Genomic DNA, 18,450 nt, shown 5'->3' on the forward strand with positions numbered 1-18,450 from the left:
TGACATTCTTCAACAGTTGGTTTGGCTCATTTTGACATCCTTGAAATATTTTGTGACAATTAGATGATCTCCCATTATGTATTTTATTGACTGCATATTGGCTTTTGTGCTAGCAGGAGGATTTAATGAAGAAATGCTATGACATCATCTCTGTTAGAATTACAATGAAATGCCGTTTCCTTCTGAGAGAAGCCCAATACGTGCAATAGCTGTATCCTCAGCATGTATGTCAACTATCCGATCTCCACCCTTCAGCCTCAAAGGGTGTTCCCTTCCTCAGTATTTGATTAGCTACTTGCTGAAGCAAATTAGCCATAAATTTCGGGTACAGCTCCCTGTAGCTTGCTCCAGGCAGAACAGCTGTGTGGAAAAGAAGCCCAGTGATGACAGTTATGCTGATGGTAAATCTGAAGCTAAGATCATGCTGATGAGTTTCCATGGTTCCACTGTCTATGAAGTCTCCCTTGCTTATAGAGGAAGGATCAGGAAAGGTCCCTTAGTTTTTAGAGTGCTTTGGGATCCTACAGTATGAAAAAAAACTATGGAGCAGGTTCTGACACCCATACTGGGGTTGAGTTACACTTTTCTCCATGTATGGTCCTATTGATTTGAATGGGAAATGAGGATGTGAAAAACTGGCCCTATTTAAAAGTAAAGTCCATCTTGCACCTGTCACAGCAGATTGTGATCTCAGAAACATTGTTGTAAATCCTGAGCAGGCCTGATTCTGTTTTCTCTAACACCTTTGTAAATCAGGAACACCATTATACTCACTAGAGAAGCAAAAGGAGAGTCTGGCCCAATTACTGTAATCAGACTGTCTCTCACCCTGTACAGCTCAGTTGGATCATCTCAAGATAATTATAATTTGGTAAAGGGCAATGTCATAAATATAAAGGGAAGGGTAACCACCTTTCTGTATACAGAACTATAAAATCCCTCCTGGCCAGAGGCAAAACCCTTTCACCTGTAAAGGGTTAAGAAGCTAGGATAACCTTGCTGGCATCTGACCAAAATGACCAATGAGGAGACAAGATACTTTCAAAGCCGGGGCGGGGCGGGAAGGGTCTGTCTGTCTGTCTGTCTGTCTGTGAATCTTTTGCCGGGACCAGATCAGGAATGCTCCTCAGAACTTCTGTTAAATTAGTAAGTAATCTAGCTAGAAATGCATTAGATTTTCTTTTGTTTAATGGCTGGTAAAATAGCTGTGCTGAATGGAATGTATATTCCTGTTTTTGTGTCTTTTTGTAACTTAAGGTTTTGCCTAGCGGGATTCTCTGTTTTGAATCTGATTACCCTGTAAGGTATTTCCCATCCTGATTCTTTTACTTTTTCTTCAAATAAAATTCTTCTTTTAAGAACCTGATTGCTTTTTCATTGTTCTTAAGATCCAAGGGTTTGGGTCTGTGTTCACCTATGCAAATTGGTGAGGATTTTTATCAAGCCTTCCCCAGGAAAGGGGGTGTAGGGTTTGGGGAGGATTTTGGGGTAGGGGGGGAAAGACGTTTCCAAGCGGGCTCTTTCCCGGTTATATATCTGTTAGACGTTTGGTGGTGGCAGCACAGGGTTCAAGGACAAGGCAAAGTTTGTATCTTGAGGAAGTTTTTTAACCTAAGCTGGTAAGAATAAGCTTAGGGGGTGTTTCATGCAGGTCCCCACATCTGTACCCTAGAGTTCAGAGTGGGGAAGGAACCTTGACAGGCAATGAAATGAGTTTCCTAACTCCTGTGACAAATAATCAATAGATAAGATAGATTTAGCGAATGGAAGATTTTTTTATTGCCTTGTTTGTTAGGCTTTGGTAATACTATACCTCCCTCAGGAGCCTAAAGAATTTTTTCCCCCAGTGGGTTGTATATGTTACTAGTTGACAGCACTGGGTCCAGGGGTATTTTGGCCCCGCATCTCTGAAAGGTATGGAAGTTCCTTTCAGACACTGGTGCCTGCACCACTTTAAACTTGACTTTCAAATTTCATTCCCTTGTTTTTCTTTCTGATTTTATTAATAAACGTGGATTATAGCCAACTGTTAAACAACAGTGGAGATCTATATGAAAAGAATTGATGAGTCAGGGCCCTGACTGAGAGAGAGATTGGGTCTGGGATTTTCAGAGTTGTCTAGGGGCTTTAGATACACAACTCCTATTCATTTGAATTGTGGTCATGTGTCTAAATCCCCTGCATGGCTTTGAAATTCTCTTTTAGCAAGCTTGCACCATATATGCTAGGTCTCCATTTCAATATAAGCAGGGTCTGTAGAGACGGAAAGCTGTTACAAAACACAGGCTGGATTTGAAAGGCAGACCTTTAGGAGATGGTGAAAATTGCTACCCAAACATCAGCCCATGTGAAATGGAATTGGTGGTCTCATTTCCAAATGGACACATGTGCACATCCCCAAAAAGAGTGGGCTTGATTCAGCCCAGGGGCATACAGGTTTCTATTAGCATACCCCAGCAGTGTAGCTCTTTGGTGGGGAAAAGGTGCCCACAATCCTGCTCCACAGTGAGTGATTGTAAAGCAAGGAAGGGGCATGCCCGAGACATGCTAGTTCAGAGCAACCTCAACCCACAAAGTTCATAGGGAGTTCTGGATGCAAATATAGGGTGAGATTATGCAACCCTCATTCATGCTGAGAAGTACTTTACACATTGAGGAGTTCCACTTAAGTCAATGTGATTATTTGCAAAATAAGTCAATGTGAGTAAAGCAGGCAGACCTAAATTTGTGCCTGCGATGTGGATAGGCAGAGGATCTCTGGCTCCGGAGCAGTCAGTCTGGAACCTTTGCTGACACTAAACCCACACAAACGCTTTTCAAGAAAACAGGAGACACCACTCATGGTTGGGATTTGTGTTACCATTTATAGGAAATAGTTTCAATTCTTATTTTTTACAAACACCAAGACAAAACAAGAGGCAAAAGGAACAATTAAGGAGGTGGTTCTTAGTACAGGTTTCACTGTTTTTATATTTTCAAATAAAAAATTCCACCTAGATTAACTGAGCCCCCACAGTTCCTATTGAAGTAGCTCTCCAGTAGGCAACACTTTCAGGTAACCATTTGGTTTTCAAATACAGTTTTGTTTGACTGTTAGTTAGAACTACTTTTATATGGCAATTGATTTTTGCTGGTCCTTTGGATGGTGGCTTAAGAGAGAGAGTTCAGTGAGCATCAGATGAAAACAATCTTCAAAATTAGCTAGAAGTGGTCAGTTTTCAAAAGCTTTCCCCTTCTGCTCCCAGAATTGTTGAGACACTCAGCACTTTGCTTAACTTACGTTGGTTGTTTTCTGACTCCCCTGACGTGGGGATTTCAAAAACTCCTTAAGGACAAAATAATAGCAAATTGCATCCAGGCAGCAGTTGAGGTTAGCCCAGCAGAGGCTGATCTGAACTAAAGGGCGTATGATTTGCTGAAGATTGCTTGTGATGACCTCTTTTTTTACCAAATAATACAAGAAGAACATCACATGGAAAGGGGTGAAACAGACGACAAATGTGGCTAGGTTTGCCATGACTATCTTCACTGATTTACTTGTGCCAGTAAGGGGATCGTCTGGCCTTCTGCTCCGCTTCAAGCATATGATGATCTGAACTGTGCAGAAGATCATAGCTATCAGGCTGCCAGAAAACGCAGTCTCCAAGGTGACAAGCACAGCTGGGTTTTCCCATATTTTATTAGAGAAGCCATAGAAGCACGCAGTGGGTGTGTTATCATAGAATTGGTAAGTAAAAGAAGTTCCGGCCCAGACACCCACACAGACGATGGAACAGACCATAGCAGCTTTCTTGGTGGATCTCAGGGAAATGGCTAACAATGGATGTCGGATGGCGATATATCTGTCCACACATATACATGCAGAGATGAGAATGCTCCCATACATGTTCGCAAAGTAGAGACTCTCCAGGAATGAGCAGAATGCAGACCCCAAGTTCCATTTGTTCTGGGAGCCATAGGAAATGATTTTAAAAGGAAGGGTAAACAGCAGTAAGGTATCCAGAGTAATAAGTGACACCACGTAGATTGTTGATTCTGTCAGCTTCCTGATCTTACAAAAGGCAAACCACAAAGCCATCACATTGAACAGCAATCCCAGGACAAATGTGGGAATGTACACGGTTATCTGGAACAGCTGCACATAACTTTCGATGGAGCTATTCGCCATATCTCCAGTTTTACTGAAAAATAAGGAAACATACTCACGTTCACATTGAAGAAGTCAGAATATAGATTTTAGAGCCTGATCCAAAGCCACTTGAGGTCAGTGGAAAGACTCCCTTAATGAACATCATTTTGTTTTAAATATGGGGACCACTGAGCATCTTACTCAGCACTAGATCATACCCTGTAGGGCCAATCCTGAATGGCGTGGATCTACACTACCCCAGGGGAAGCTTGAGGGCAGACTGTGTTTTGGGGAAGCACAGACTCCTGGAGTTCAGTGGTGTGCAAAGTCCTCCACCCTTAAAGATGGTGCCTCCTGTTGTCCCAGTGTGCATAGCTAACTTTTTGTAGTTTGTTGGCGATGGGGTCAAGTCCATGACCCCACCAGCTCTTTGGAGTGATGCGGGCCTGTGGTGGGTGATTGGAGAACCCTCCCTGTGTTCCCTGGATGTCAGGGACTGTAATTAGGACTAATCCTTGCACTAATCCTGAGAGAAATGGTCAGGAGATTTCAAGTGGGATAGTTTTGGTTGAAATTAACAGCTCAGAAGCAAAATGAGAAATAAGAACACGTGTTTTTTAGCCACATGTTTGACTTACCATAGGCAATATATTACTCTCCGTATACAGCAGTCCAAGCTCCCAGGTGGAGACAGTGAATGTGTAGCAGATCCTTCCTCAACAAACAGGGTGTTAGAATCCACACGGGACTCTAACCACTGAGCTGCGGTGAAGAAATATTCCACTGTTTCTTGATGAATTGAAACTCCAGTTTGATTCAACGCTCCCAGACTCTTCTGAAAACAGAGCTCTTGTTTGTCTCTGCAATTCCAGTCTCCTGCAGAAGCTGTTGTAAATGCAAATGTTTAATAACTCCCTGTCCTTTCTTCAGTTATTCAAAACAACCATTTCATCTCACAAACCCTCTGCATTAGCTCCGTGCCACTGCTTGACAAAGGTATGTGACTTCAATATCGTCAAAAGCTACCAGGAGATTGCTGCTACCTCTACCTGATGCACTTCCAGCATGACTTTGAGTTCAACACACTTTCATTTCAGTGTCACCAATGTACTGTAAATAAAAATGTTCCTGTACTTGAGACCAAGTTACTTCCCCATTATCTCACATGGCAGAGCACAACGACATGACTGGATAGAGATTAAGATCAGCACAGAGGAAATTTACTTTGTTACATGCAATTTGTTCTATTAGCCTCTAGCAATTGCAGCTGGATTGGAAAGTATAGAGGATACTTGCAATTTACCCCTGCAAGAAGACATTAGAATGTGACATAAACTACTGTGTAAATCAATAATCAACATTAATTTAGAACTGAACAGCAGCATATAAGACATACCTTATGTAAAAAGAAAAGGAGTACTTGTGGCACCTTAGAGACTAACCAATTTAGTTAGTCTCTAAGGTGCCACAAGAACTCCTTTTCTTTTTGCGAATACAGACTAACACGGCCGTTACTCTGATATCTTATGTAGTTAGTCAATGAGTTACAAGCAGGGTTGTGTGTATGCAATGTATCATTCCTATAATAATATTACTGAGTGAAATTCAGAGGCATTCAGCCGCCCAGGATGCCCTACTTAAGTCCCACTGAAATGTGCATAGACCTTATATTGTCTCCCTGCGCAGAGGGGAATTTCACCCAAGCTGCTTAAAGACACTATCCACTATTAACCATTGTTTTGCAGAAGACCTGTTGGGCTAGCTTTTCAAAAGAACTCTGCACACAAGGCAATATTAGGTTGTGAGCTCTTTTGAAAATCTGGTCCATAGACTATGGAAAATGGAGCTGGGTAAAATAGATGATAGAATTTTTATGACATTCTTCAACAGTTGGTTTGGCTCATTTTGACATCCTTGAAATATTTTGTGACAATTAGATGATCTCCCATTATGTATTTTATTGACTGCATATTGGCTTTTGTGCTAGCAGGAGGATTTAATGAAGAAATGCTATGACATCATCTCTGTTAGAATTACAATGAAATGCCGTTTCCTTCTGAGAGAAGCCCAATACGTGCAATAGCTGTATCCTCAGCATGTATGTCAACTATCCGATCTCCACCCTTCAGCCTCAAAGGGTGTTCCCTTCCTCAGTATTTGATTAGCTACTTGCTGAAGCAAATTAGCCATAAATTTCGGGTACAGCTCCCTGTAGCTTGCTCCAGGCAGAACAGCTGTGTGGAAAAGAAGCCCAGTGATGACAGTTATGCTGATGGTAAATCTGAAGCTAAGATCATGCTGATGAGTTTCCATGGTTCCACTGTCTATGAAGTCTCCCTTGCTTATAGAGGAAGGATCAGGAAAGGTCCCTTAGTTTTTAGAGTGCTTTGGGATCCTACAGTATGAAAAAAAACTATGGAGCAGGTTCTGACACCCATACTGGGGTTGAGTTACACTTTTCTCCATGTATGGTCCTATTGATTTGAATGGGAAATGAGGATGTGAAAAACTGGCCCTATTTAAAAGTAAAGTCCATCTTGCACCTGTCACAGCAGATTGTGATCTCAGAAACATTGTTGTAAATCCTGAGCAGGCCTGATTCTGTTTTCTCTAACACCTTTGTAAATCAGGAACACCATTATACTCACTAGAGAAGCAAAAGGAGAGTCTGGCCCAATTACTGTAATCAGACTGTCTCTCACCCTGTACAGCTCAGTTGGATCATCTCAAGATAATTATAATTTGGTAAAGGGCAATGTCATAAATATAAAGGGAAGGGTAACCACCTTTCTGTATACAGAACTATAAAATCCCTCCTGGCCAGAGGCAAAACCCTTTCACCTGTAAAGGGTTAAGAAGCTAGGATAACCTTGCTGGCATCTGACCAAAATGACCAATGAGGAGACAAGATACTTTCAAAGCCGGGGCGGGGCGGGAAGGGTCTGTCTGTCTGTCTGTCTGTCTGTGAATCTTTTGCCGGGACCAGATCAGGAATGCTCCTCAGAACTTCTGTTAAATTAGTAAGTAATCTAGCTAGAAATGCATTAGATTTTCTTTTGTTTAATGGCTGGTAAAATAGCTGTGCTGAATGGAATGTATATTCCTGTTTTTGTGTCTTTTTGTAACTTAAGGTTTTGCCTAGCGGGATTCTCTGTTTTGAATCTGATTACCCTGTAAGGTATTTCCCATCCTGATTCTTTTACTTTTTCTTCAAATAAAATTCTTCTTTTAAGAACCTGATTGCTTTTTCATTGTTCTTAAGATCCAAGGGTTTGGGTCTGTGTTCACCTATGCAAATTGGTGAGGATTTTTATCAAGCCTTCCCCAGGAAAGGGGGTGTAGGGTTTGGGGAGGATTTTGGGGTAGGGGGGGAAAGACGTTTCCAAGCGGGCTCTTTCCCGGTTATATATCTGTTAGACGTTTGGTGGTGGCAGCACAGGGTTCAAGGACAAGGCAAAGTTTGTATCTTGAGGAAGTTTTTTAACCTAAGCTGGTAAGAATAAGCTTAGGGGGTGTTTCATGCAGGTCCCCACATCTGTACCCTAGAGTTCAGAGTGGGGAAGGAACCTTGACAGGCAATGAAATGAGTTTCCTAACTCCTGTGACAAATAATCAATAGATAAGATAGATTTAGCGAATGGAAGATTTTTTTATTGCCTTGTTTGTTAGGCTTTGGTAATACTATACCTCCCTCAGGAGCCTAAAGAATTTTTTCCCCCAGTGGGTTGTATATGTTACTAGTTGACAGCACTGGGTCCAGGGGTATTTTGGCCCCGCATCTCTGAAAGGTATGGAAGTTCCTTTCAGACACTGGTGCCTGCACCACTTTAAACTTGACTTTCAAATTTCATTCCCTTGTTTTTCTTTCTGATTTTATTAATAAACGTGGATTATAGCCAACTGTTAAACAACAGTGGAGATCTATATGAAAAGAATTGATGAGTCAGGGCCCTGACTGAGAGAGAGATTGGGTCTGGGATTTTCAGAGTTGTCTAGGGGCTTTAGATACACAACTCCTATTCATTTGAATTGTGGTCATGTGTCTAAATCCCCTGCATGGCTTTGAAATTCTCTTTTAGCAAGCTTGCACCATATATGCTAGGTCTCCATTTCAATATAAGCAGGGTCTGTAGAGACGGAAAGCTGTTACAAAACACAGGCTGGATTTGAAAGGCAGACCTTTAGGAGATGGTGAAAATTGCTACCCAAACATCAGCCCATGTGAAATGGAATTGGTGGTCTCATTTCCAAATGGACACATGTGCACATCCCCAAAAAGAGTGGGCTTGATTCAGCCCAGGGGCATACAGGTTTCTATTAGCATACCCCAGCAGTGTAGCTCTTTGGTGGGGAAAAGGTGCCCACAATCCTGCTCCACAGTGAGTGATTGTAAAGCAAGGAAGGGGCATGCCCGAGACATGCTAGTTCAGAGCAACCTCAACCCACAAAGTTCATAGGGAGTTCTGGATGCAAATATAGGGTGAGATTATGCAACCCTCATTCATGCTGAGAAGTACTTTACACATTGAGGAGTTCCACTTAAGTCAATGTGATTATTTGCAAAATAAGTCAATGTGAGTAAAGCAGGCAGACCTAAATTTGTGCCTGCGATGTGGATAGGCAGAGGATCTCTGGCTCCGGAGCAGTCAGTCTGGAACCTTTGCTGACACTAAACCCACACAAACGCTTTTCAAGAAAACAGGAGACACCACTCATGGTTGGGATTTGTGTTACCATTTATAGGAAATAGTTTCAATTCTTATTTTTTACAAACACCAAGACAAAACAAGAGGCAAAAGGAACAATTAAGGAGGTGGTTCTTAGTACAGGTTTCACTGTTTTTATATTTTCAAATAAAAAATTCCACCTAGATTAACTGAGCCCCCACAGTTCCTATTGAAGTAGCTCTCCAGTAGGCAACACTTTCAGGTAACCATTTGGTTTTCAAATACAGTTTTGTTTGACTGTTAGTTAGAACTACTTTTATATGGCAATTGATTTTTGCTGGTCCTTTGGATGGTGGCTTAAGAGAGAGAGTTCAGTGAGCATCAGATGAAAACAATCTTCAAAATTAGCTAGAAGTGGTCAGTTTTCAAAAGCTTTCCCCTTCTGCTCCCAGAATGATTGAGACACACAGCACTTTGATTAACTACTGTTGGTTGTTATCTCGGTCTCCTGAGGTGGGGATTTCAAAAACTCCTTAAGGACAAAATAATAGCAAATTGCATCCAGGCAGCAGTTGAGGTTAGCCCAGCAGAGGCTGATCTGAACAAAAGAGCGTATGATTTGCTGAAGACTGTTCTTGATGACCTCTTTTTTTACCAAATAATACAAGAAGAACATCACATGGAAAGGGGTGAAACAGACGACAAATATGGCTAGGTTTGCCATGACTATCTTCACTGATTTACTTGTGTCAGTAAGGGGATCGTCTGGCCTTCTGCTCCGTTTCAAGCATATGATGATCTGAACTGTGCAGAAGATCATTGCTATCAGGCTGCCAGAAAACGCAGTCTCCAAGATGATAGGCACAGCTGGGTTTCCCCATGTTTTATTCGAGAAGCCATAGAAGCACGTAGTGGGTGGGCTATCATGGAATTGGTAAGTAAAAGAAGTTCCGGGCAGGACACCCACGCAGACGATGGAACAGACCATAGCAGCTTTCTTGGTGGATCTCAGGGAAATGGCTAACAATGGATGTCGGATGGCGATATATCTATCCACACACATACATGCAGAGATGTGAGTGCTCCCATACATGTTCACAAAGTAGAGACTTTCCAGGAATGAGCAGAATGCAGACCCCAAGTTCCATTTGTTCTGGGAGCCATAGGAAATGATTTTAAAAGGAAGGGTAAATAGCAGTAAGGTATCCAGAGTAATAAGTGACACCAGGTAGATTGTTGATTCTGTCAGCTTCCTGATCTTACAAAAGACAAACCACAAAGCCATCACATTGAACAGCAATCCCAGGACAAATGTGGGAATGTACACGGTTATCTGGAACAGCTGCACATAACTTTCGATGGAGCTATTCGCCATATCTCCAGTGTTACTGAAAAATAAGGAAACATACTCATGTTCACATTGAAGAAGTCAGAATATAGATTTTAGAGCCTGATCCAAAGCCACTTGAGGTCAGTGGAAAGACTCCCTTAATGAACATCATTTTGTTTTAAATATGGGGACCACTAGATCCCACTGGTCCCACTTAAACATGCATAGACCTTATACTGTCTCCCTGCACAGAGGGAAATTTCACCCAAGCTGCTTAAAGACACTATCCATTATTAACCATTGTTTTGCAGAAGACCTGTTGGGCTAGCTTTTCAAAAGAACGTTGTATATAAGGGAATATTAGGTTGTGAGCTCTTTTGAAAAACTGGTCCATAGAGTCTGTGGAAAATGGAGCTGGGTAAAATAGATGATAGAATTTTTATGACATTCTTCAACAGTTGGTTTGTCTCATTTTCACATCCTTGAAATATTTTGTGACAATTTGATGATCTCCCATTATGTATGTTATTGACTGCATATTGGCTTTTGTGCTAGCAGGTTGATTTAATTGAAATGTAAGATCATCATGGGATAGCTTGTGGTACCCTCACTCACACTGAGAAGTCCTTTACTGTGCTATTGAATACTTGAGAAGTAAATTACTAGTTTGTGTGAATAAGGGTATCACAAGCCAGTCCTATGCAATATTCAATACTGCTTCCAAGTGAAAAATGTCCATAGTCATTATTATTTAGTTTCTTCAAGGCAGGCACTTGAATCTATTTAGTACTTGCAAGAAACTTTACACTGGGATTCTCAGAGATGAAAAGCATTAGCTAATGAACATTGATGGAGCCATTTACCCAGCTGACTCTACAACTAATGAATATTTTTCATTAGATATAGTGTCTGGGAAATCCTGGATTCTATGTCCATGTCTATCCTAAATAAGATTCTTGTTGCTACCCTAGATCTACCCAGAGAAAATCCTGCTATTTTAGGAAGGGATTTTACACCAAAATCTGTTATATGTTTCTACACAAAGAAAATATGTTAAAATAAATGGCAAAATAACAACTCCATTCATTCGTGAAAAGATACCCCTTTGCACTATGATCAAAGCAAAAATAGCTACGGTCTATTTAATTTACAGATGTAGTAGCAGAAACATTATTAGACATAAAAACAGTTGTTACAATAAGCTTAGGGTATAATATACTGCATTCTATCACCTTACCTCTTAGTTACCTCTCAAAGAGGTCATTAGCTTGTCTCCTTTGAACTTGTAGATTTCTCTCTGGTTTAAGCAGGGGGTGTTAACTGCATACAGAATAACTTCCAGTCTGCAAACCAGAGGAACTTGTGTTCTGCTTTTCCGCTTCTGACTATGTATTTCCGTTTTAATACTGCTTTTAGTAATAGCCTTTTACCTACACACATGAACACATACACACACTCACGTATAAACTGAAAAAGTTAACTCCTTTATGCTTGCTGAGTTAACTTCTCTGTGAGTCTCTTACAGTAAATGAGATTCCACGGTTATTGGGGGAAATCCTGGCCCCACTGAAGTAGATAGCAAAATGCCCATTTTCTTTAATATGGCCTGGATTTCAACATTATGTTTGAAATCTGTCTGTATAGAGTGGCATGTCATAATGTGCTTGAAGTTAATGATTAGAGATTCCCAAAGCAGACTACGAAGATGATCATAAAAATGACATTTTAAACAAGTAGGATATTCACAGAAATCTTGAACATCTATTACCTGCATTTATTTGTAAGTGGAAAATTTGGCATTTCTGAATGACTATTATTAAAGCCATTTATAAAGCACACTCATGAGTTACAGGAAGTTTGTTCGTAAATGAAGAGTCATTTGTTGGTTTTGGTTCCACAGACGAATAGCTTATTTTCTATCCGCTCACCTTTTAAGTGTGTGTCTCTGTCTCTGTGTAGGGTAATGGAAATGTCAAAAGTGGAACTGAAGAGATTAAACCTCTGTGGCCACATAAAATGAATGCATTCACATAGCACGATGCTGAGCTTGGTATAAAAATATGGGCAGATAGAACTTAAAGGTGACCTTCATGGGAAAAGAAAAGGGGAGGAATGGGCCCTTCTTTTTTGCTAGTTTAAAAGATTCTCTCCTCGGGGAAAAAAAAGAAAGGGCGGTTTTGCATATTTTCCCCCCCTTACAGTTTTGCATATTTTTCCCCCTTACAAATTTGAATTTTTTAATTTCTATTTCCCTTTTTTGATTGGAGGACTACTTAGATGACACGGAAATGTGCACAGGGAGCTTTCCCATCCCTTGATGGCAGGGGCAAGGATGCTGATACCAAAGAGAACTTTTCTCTAAAATGTCCTAGGTAAATAGGTTTTGACAAAACATCCCAAACAAACAGGAAAAGAGTATTAGAAGCTCTGAATGCGCAATGTTTCAGCTCTCAGTCAGTTTTCATGTTGGTTGTATCTGCTAATCTCACTCCTTCTCCAATAGTCACAGATTCTTCCGGGGTAGATATTAAGACCTGAAATTTGAATTTAAAAACAAAACAGGAAAAATCTTATTTTTAATAATAAAAATAAAAACAAAAGCCAAAAGCCCCAGCCCCCTCCTTCTCATGTTTTCCTCCTTCGCTGGTAGCTTTTAAATTCTCTTGGACTGCCTAAAAATCACATATGTCTAGAGCTCTGGATGGTTTTGATAACAAAGCCAAAAGACACATGAAACACAGCTGGCTTCGCTCCCAATGAAGACATTGTGTGTCAAAAGGTTCATGAACCTGAGCCTAGCTTTGAGCAAAACTAGGTTTGGATGGTTTTGCATCAGAATATGGCAAAATATGCAGCTTCAACATAAACCGCAGGTGAAACTTGGTGTCTTCACCAGTAGCAGTGCTAGGATTTGGGACATGGGACTCAGATGTCTGGCTTGCTTCATGGTTTAATGTGCAGATCTTATTGGTGTGAACATCATCATGAGAGCAGGGAAATTATGCTTTCAACAACCAAGATTGTAATTAAAAAAATGCAACTATTGCCAAAGACCTTTTTTTTGAGAGAACTTAATTTTAAAAAAGTTTTTTAAAAATTCCCCCTTTCAGTAATGATCTGGCCCATAAAGGGGCATTATTCTAGCCTCTCAGCAAACTCCAAAGCCGCCTCCGTACCTTGAGTGCCTACTAACCCCACCTCAAAGGCTCAGGTAAGCAAGCACTTTTCCATAGCTGCCAACATTACAAACGTTTTTGAAGGGGCTGCTCTTCAGATAATCCAGGCCCTGAGCAGCCAGAGAATACACGCATATTCCAGTGAATTTTACTTTGTCTTTATGTGAATAGCATTTATCAAGGCCTCGGCATTATGCTGTTTCTGTATACCAAGACAGCAGAACATAACTCTGTTACTCGCAACCCTCAACCCCACATGCAGCTGTGTTTCCCCTTATTTCGTTGTCTTGTGGTAAACCCAAACCAGCTGCGGATTCCCTTGGGTGTGTTCAGGGATTGGTGGTTGGCTTGCTTCCCCCTCTGGTCTTTTCAAGGGCCATGTCCTCTCTGGCATCTTTGAGCAGGGGTCTTACCCCTTCTCCTCCCCCTCCACTCTCATCCACATACTTAGGGTTTCTCTAATCTCTCTCTTTGCCTTTGATTTTGCCAGTGAATTAGGATCTAGAACTAATGAGCAGAAGTTTGGGACAGTTCCAGGCAAATTGTTACTGCTAGAAAGTGTACGGTCCATGGCTAAGGGTACTCAAAAGCCAGAATGAAGATGTGAGACAATTAGTCTGTTGACTATGCTGCCTTTCTCGTTATTGAGCTGCTCCACCAGGTGGCAAGAGGTCCAACATATTGTAGGAATGGGATTTAATGCAGACAGCTGGCTGAGAAGGAGTTTGCAACAGCTGTAGACTATGGCTGCACTACAGCTTAAGTTGACATAAATTATGTCACCCAGGGGTGTGAATTAGCCACTTTCTAATCACACAAAACGGAACACCCTAGCCCTGCCCCTTCCCTGAGGCACTGCTCCTACCCCGCCCCTTCCCTGAGGTCCTTCCCCCTCTCACTACATTTCCCCTCCCTTGGTGGCTCGCTCTCCCCCACCCACACTCACTTTCACTGGGCTGGGTCAGGGTGAGGGGGTGTGGGCTCTAACTGGGGGTGAGGGCTCCAGGGTGGGGCATAATTGAGGGGTTAAGGGTGTGAGAGGGGGTGAGGGCTCCGGCTGGGGGTGCAGGCTCTGGTGAGGGGCTGGGGATGAGGGGTCTGGGGTACAGGATGGGGCTCCAGACTGGGGGATGGGGATGAGGGATTTAGAGTGCGGGAGGGGGCTCTGGGTTGAGGCAGGGGGTTGGGGTGTGGGAGAAGATGCGTGCTCTGAGGTGGGGCTGGGGATGAGGGGTTTGGGGTGCAGGAGGGGCTCCAGGCTGGGGGGTGGAGCTGAGGGATTCAGAGTGGGAGGGGCCTGCAGGTTGAAGCAGTGGGTGCGGGCTCTGGGCTGGGGGTGCGGGCTCTGGAGTGGGGCTGGGGATGAGGGGTTTGGGGTGCAGGAGGGGGGTCTGAGTTTGGGGGGCTCAGGGCTGGAGGGTTGGGACTGGGGGTTGGGGCACAGGCTTACCTCAGGCAGCTTCTGTTCAGTGGTGCAGCGGAGCTAAAGCAGCCTCTCTACCTGTACTGGCACCGCGCCGTGCCCTGGAAGCAGCCATCAGGTCTGGCTCCTGTGGGGGGACGGGGTGGTGGTCAGCAGGCTCTGTGCGCTGCTCTCGCCTGCAGGCACCACCCCCCTAGCTCCTATTCCCCTCAATGTAAGTGGGGTTTCAGGTGGGTGGATTTGTGGTGTTCAGGATGTGTCAAGGTTCCTCCCCCACTCTGAACGCTAGGGTACAGATGTGGGGACCTGCATGAAAACCTCCTAAGCTTATCTTTACCAGCTTAGGTCAAAAACTTCCCCAAGGTACAAAATATTCCACCCTTTGTCCTTGGATTGGCTGCTACCACCAAACAAATACTGGTTACTGGGGAAGAGCTGTTTGGAAACGTCTTTCCCCCCAAAATACTTCCCAAAACCTTGCACCCCACTTCCTGGACAAGGTTTGGTACAAAGCCTCACCAATTTGCCTAGGTGACTACAGACCCAGACCCTTGGATCTTAAGAACAATGAACAATCCTCCCAACACTTGCACCCCCCCTTTCCAGGGAAATGTTGGATAAAAAGCCTCACCAATTTGCATAGGTGACCACAGCACCAAACCCTTGGATCTGAGAACAATGAAAAAGCATTCAGTTTTCTTACAAGAAGACTTTTAATAGAAATAGAAGTAATTAGAAGTAAAGAAATCACCTCTGTAAAATCAGGATGGTAGATACCTTACAGGGTAATTAGATTCAAAACATAGAGAATCCCTCTAGGCAAAACCTTAAGTTACAAAAAAGATACACAGACAGAAATAGTTATTCTATTCAGCACAATTCTTTTCTCAGCCATTTAAAGAAATCATAATCTAACACATACCTACCTAGATTACTCACTAAAGTTCTAAGACTCCATTCCTGGTCTATCCCCAGCAAAAGCAGCATAGACAGACAGAGACCCTTTGTTTCTCTCCCTCCTCCCAGCTTTTGAAAGTATCTTGTCTCCTCATTGGTCATTTTGGTCAGGTGCCAGTGAGGTTACCTTTAGCTTCTTAACCCTTTACAGGTGAGAGGAGTTTTCCTCTGGCCAGGAGGGATTTTAAAGGGGTTTACCCTTCCCTTTATATTTATGACAATGTTGGACCACAGGACCTTTATTGAGACTGGTGGGATTGAATAAAGGTTGCATATGTTGATTTAGGCTTCTTGCTTTTCACACACACACATGTTTTTTGTCTGTGTTTTGTTTCACTTCAGTAAAATATCTTTGGAAGAGAATGGTTTATTTTTCCCAGAGATGAACTCATAGAATCATAGAATATCAGGGTTGGAAGGGACCTCAGGAGGTCATCTAGTCCAACCCTCTGCTCAAAGCAGGACCAATCCCCAACTAAATCATCCCAGCCAGGGCTTTGTCAAGCCTGACCTTAAAAACTTCTAAGGAAGGAGATTCCATCACCTCCCTAGGTAACACATTCCAGTGTTTCACCACCCTCCTAGTGAAAAAGTTTTTCCTAATATCCAACCTAAACCTCCCCCACTGCAACTTGAGACCATTACTCCTTGTTCTGTCATCTGCTACCACTGAGAACAGTCTAGATCCATCCTCTTTGGAATCCCCTTTCAGGTAGTTGAAAGCAGCTATCAAATCCCCCCTCATTCTTCTCTTCCGCAGACTAAACAATCCCAGTTCCCTCAGCCTCTCCTCATAAGTCATGTGTTCCAGTCCCCTAATCATTTTTGTTGCCCTCCGCTGGACGTTTTCCAATTTTTCCACATCCTTCTTGTAGTGTGGGGCCCAAAACTGGACACAGTACTCCAGATGAGGCCTCACCAATGTCGAATAGAGGGGAAAGATCACGTCCCTTGATCTGCTAGCAATGCCCCTACTTATACAGCCCAAAATGCCACTGGCCTTCTTGGCAACAAGGGCACACTGTTGACTCATATCCAGTTTCTCATCCACTGTAGCCCCTAGGTCCTTTTCTGCAGAACTGCTGCCTAGCCATTCGGTCCCTAGTCTGTAGCAGTGCATGGGATTCTTCCGTCCTAAGTGCAGGACTCTGCACTTGTCCTTGTTGAACCTCATCAGATTTCTTTTGGCCCAATCCTCTAATTTGTCTAGATCCCTCTGTATCCTATCCCTACCCTCCCGCGTATCTACCTCTCCTCCCAGTTTAGTGTCATCTGCAAACTTACTGAGGGTGCAATCCACACCATCCTCCCGATCATTTATGAAGATATTGAACAAAACTGGCCCGAGGACTGACCCTTGGGGCACTCCACTTGATACCAGCTGCCAACTAGACATGGAGCCATTGATCACTACCCGTTGAGCCCAACAATCTAGCCAACTTTCTATCCACCTTACAGTCCATTCATCCAGCCCATACTTCTGTCAAAAGCTTTGCTAAAGTCAAGGAATAACATGTCCACTGCTTTCCCCTCATTCACAGAGCCAGTTATCTCATCATAGAAGGCAATTAGATTAGTCAGACATGACTTGCCCTTGGTGAATCCATGCTGACTGTTCCTGATCACTTTCCTCTCCTCTAAGTGCTTCAGAATTAATTCCTTGAGGACCTGCTCCATGATTTTTTCAGGGACTGAGGTGAGGCTGACTGGCCTGTAGTTCCCAGGATCCTCCTTCTTCTTTTTTTAAAGATGGGCACTACATTAGCCTTTTTCCAGTCGTCCGGGACTTCCCCCGATCTCCATGAGTTTTCAAAGATAATGGCCAATGGCTCTGCAATCACATCCACCAACTCCTTTAGCACCCTTGGATGCAGCGCATCTGGCCCCATGGACTTGTGCTCGTCCAGCTTTTCTAAATAGTCCCAAACCACTTCTTTCTCCACAGAGGGCTGGTCACCTCCTCCCCATGCTGTGCTGCCCAATGCAGTAGTCTGGGAACTGACCTTGTTCGTGAAGACAGAGGCAAAAAAAGCATTGAGTAATTAGCTTTTTCCACATCCTCTGTCACTAGGTTGCCTCCCTCATTCAGTAAGAGGCCCACACTTTTCTTGACTTTCTTCTTGTTGCTAACATACCTGAAGAAACCCTTCTTGTTACTCTTAACATCTCTTGCTAGCTGCAACTCCAGGTGTGATTTGGCCTTCCTGATTTCACTCCTGCATGCCCAAGCAATATTGTTATACTCTTCCCTGGTCATTTGTCCAATCTTCCACTTCTTGTAAGCTTCTTTTTTGTGTTTAAGATCAGCAAGGATTCACTGTTAAGCCAAGCTGGTCACCTGCAATATTTACTATTCTTTCTACACATCGGGATGGTTTGTCCCTGTAACCTCAATAAGGATTCTTTAAAATACAGCCAGCTCTCCTGGACTCCTTTCCCCCTCATGTTATTCTCCCAGGGGATCCTGCCCATCAGTTCCCTGAGGGAGTCCAAGTATAACTCTAGGCTGGGGCTTGAGCCATTGTTTTAGTTATTTTCCAAAAAGGGTTACTTTATATTTTTAACCTGGCCCTTGTTGCTGCTGTTGATACCTGGTAGAAAGGTTAATGCACATGTAGATGAATGGTTGCAATTTGTTTTTTATTCTGTCAGCAGGCTCAGGCAGGTGGCAGTGCACAGAGATACATTTGGATTTTCTTCCCAATCAGAAAGGCCAGAATAGGGCTGGCTGGACAAGAATTCTGTTTTGAGATTTGAGGTTTGTGTTC

General features: G+C 42.9%; 2 protein-coding genes across 2 annotated transcripts; both read right to left on the bottom strand.

Annotated features, from left to right (window-relative positions):
- Nucleotides 1-3,089: 3,089 nt before the first annotated feature.
- On the bottom strand, nt 3,090-4,168 carry LOC141993445 (G-protein coupled receptor 55-like). Its single transcript, XM_074962988.1, has one exon. It carries the CDS (start codon nt 4,166-4,168, stop codon nt 3,272-3,274), a length of 897 nt encoding a protein of 298 aa, XP_074819089.1. The 3' UTR covers nt 3,090-3,271.
- A 5,106-nt stretch (nt 4,169-9,274) lies between these two features.
- Nucleotides 9,275-10,171, bottom strand: LOC141993446 (G-protein coupled receptor 55-like). The gene has a single exon (XM_074962989.1). The coding sequence runs from the start codon at nt 10,169-10,171 to the stop codon at nt 9,275-9,277; it is 897 nt and encodes a 298-aa protein (XP_074819090.1).
- Nucleotides 10,172-18,450: the final 8,279 nt, after the last annotated feature.

The sequence above is a fragment of the Natator depressus genome, chromosome 9, assembly GCF_965152275.1.
Source record: "Natator depressus isolate rNatDep1 chromosome 9, rNatDep2.hap1, whole genome shotgun sequence".
Taxonomy (NCBI): domain Eukaryota; kingdom Metazoa; phylum Chordata; order Testudines; family Cheloniidae; genus Natator; species Natator depressus.

What these genes read in the sequence shown, in the direction of transcription:
- LOC141993445 (XM_074962988.1), bottom strand. Translation starts at nt 4,168, where the DNA reads ATGGCGAATAGCTCCATCGAAAGTTATGTGCAGCTGTTCCAGATAACC.
- LOC141993446 (XM_074962989.1), bottom strand. Translation starts at nt 10,171, where the DNA reads ATGGCGAATAGCTCCATCGAAAGTTATGTGCAGCTGTTCCAGATAACC.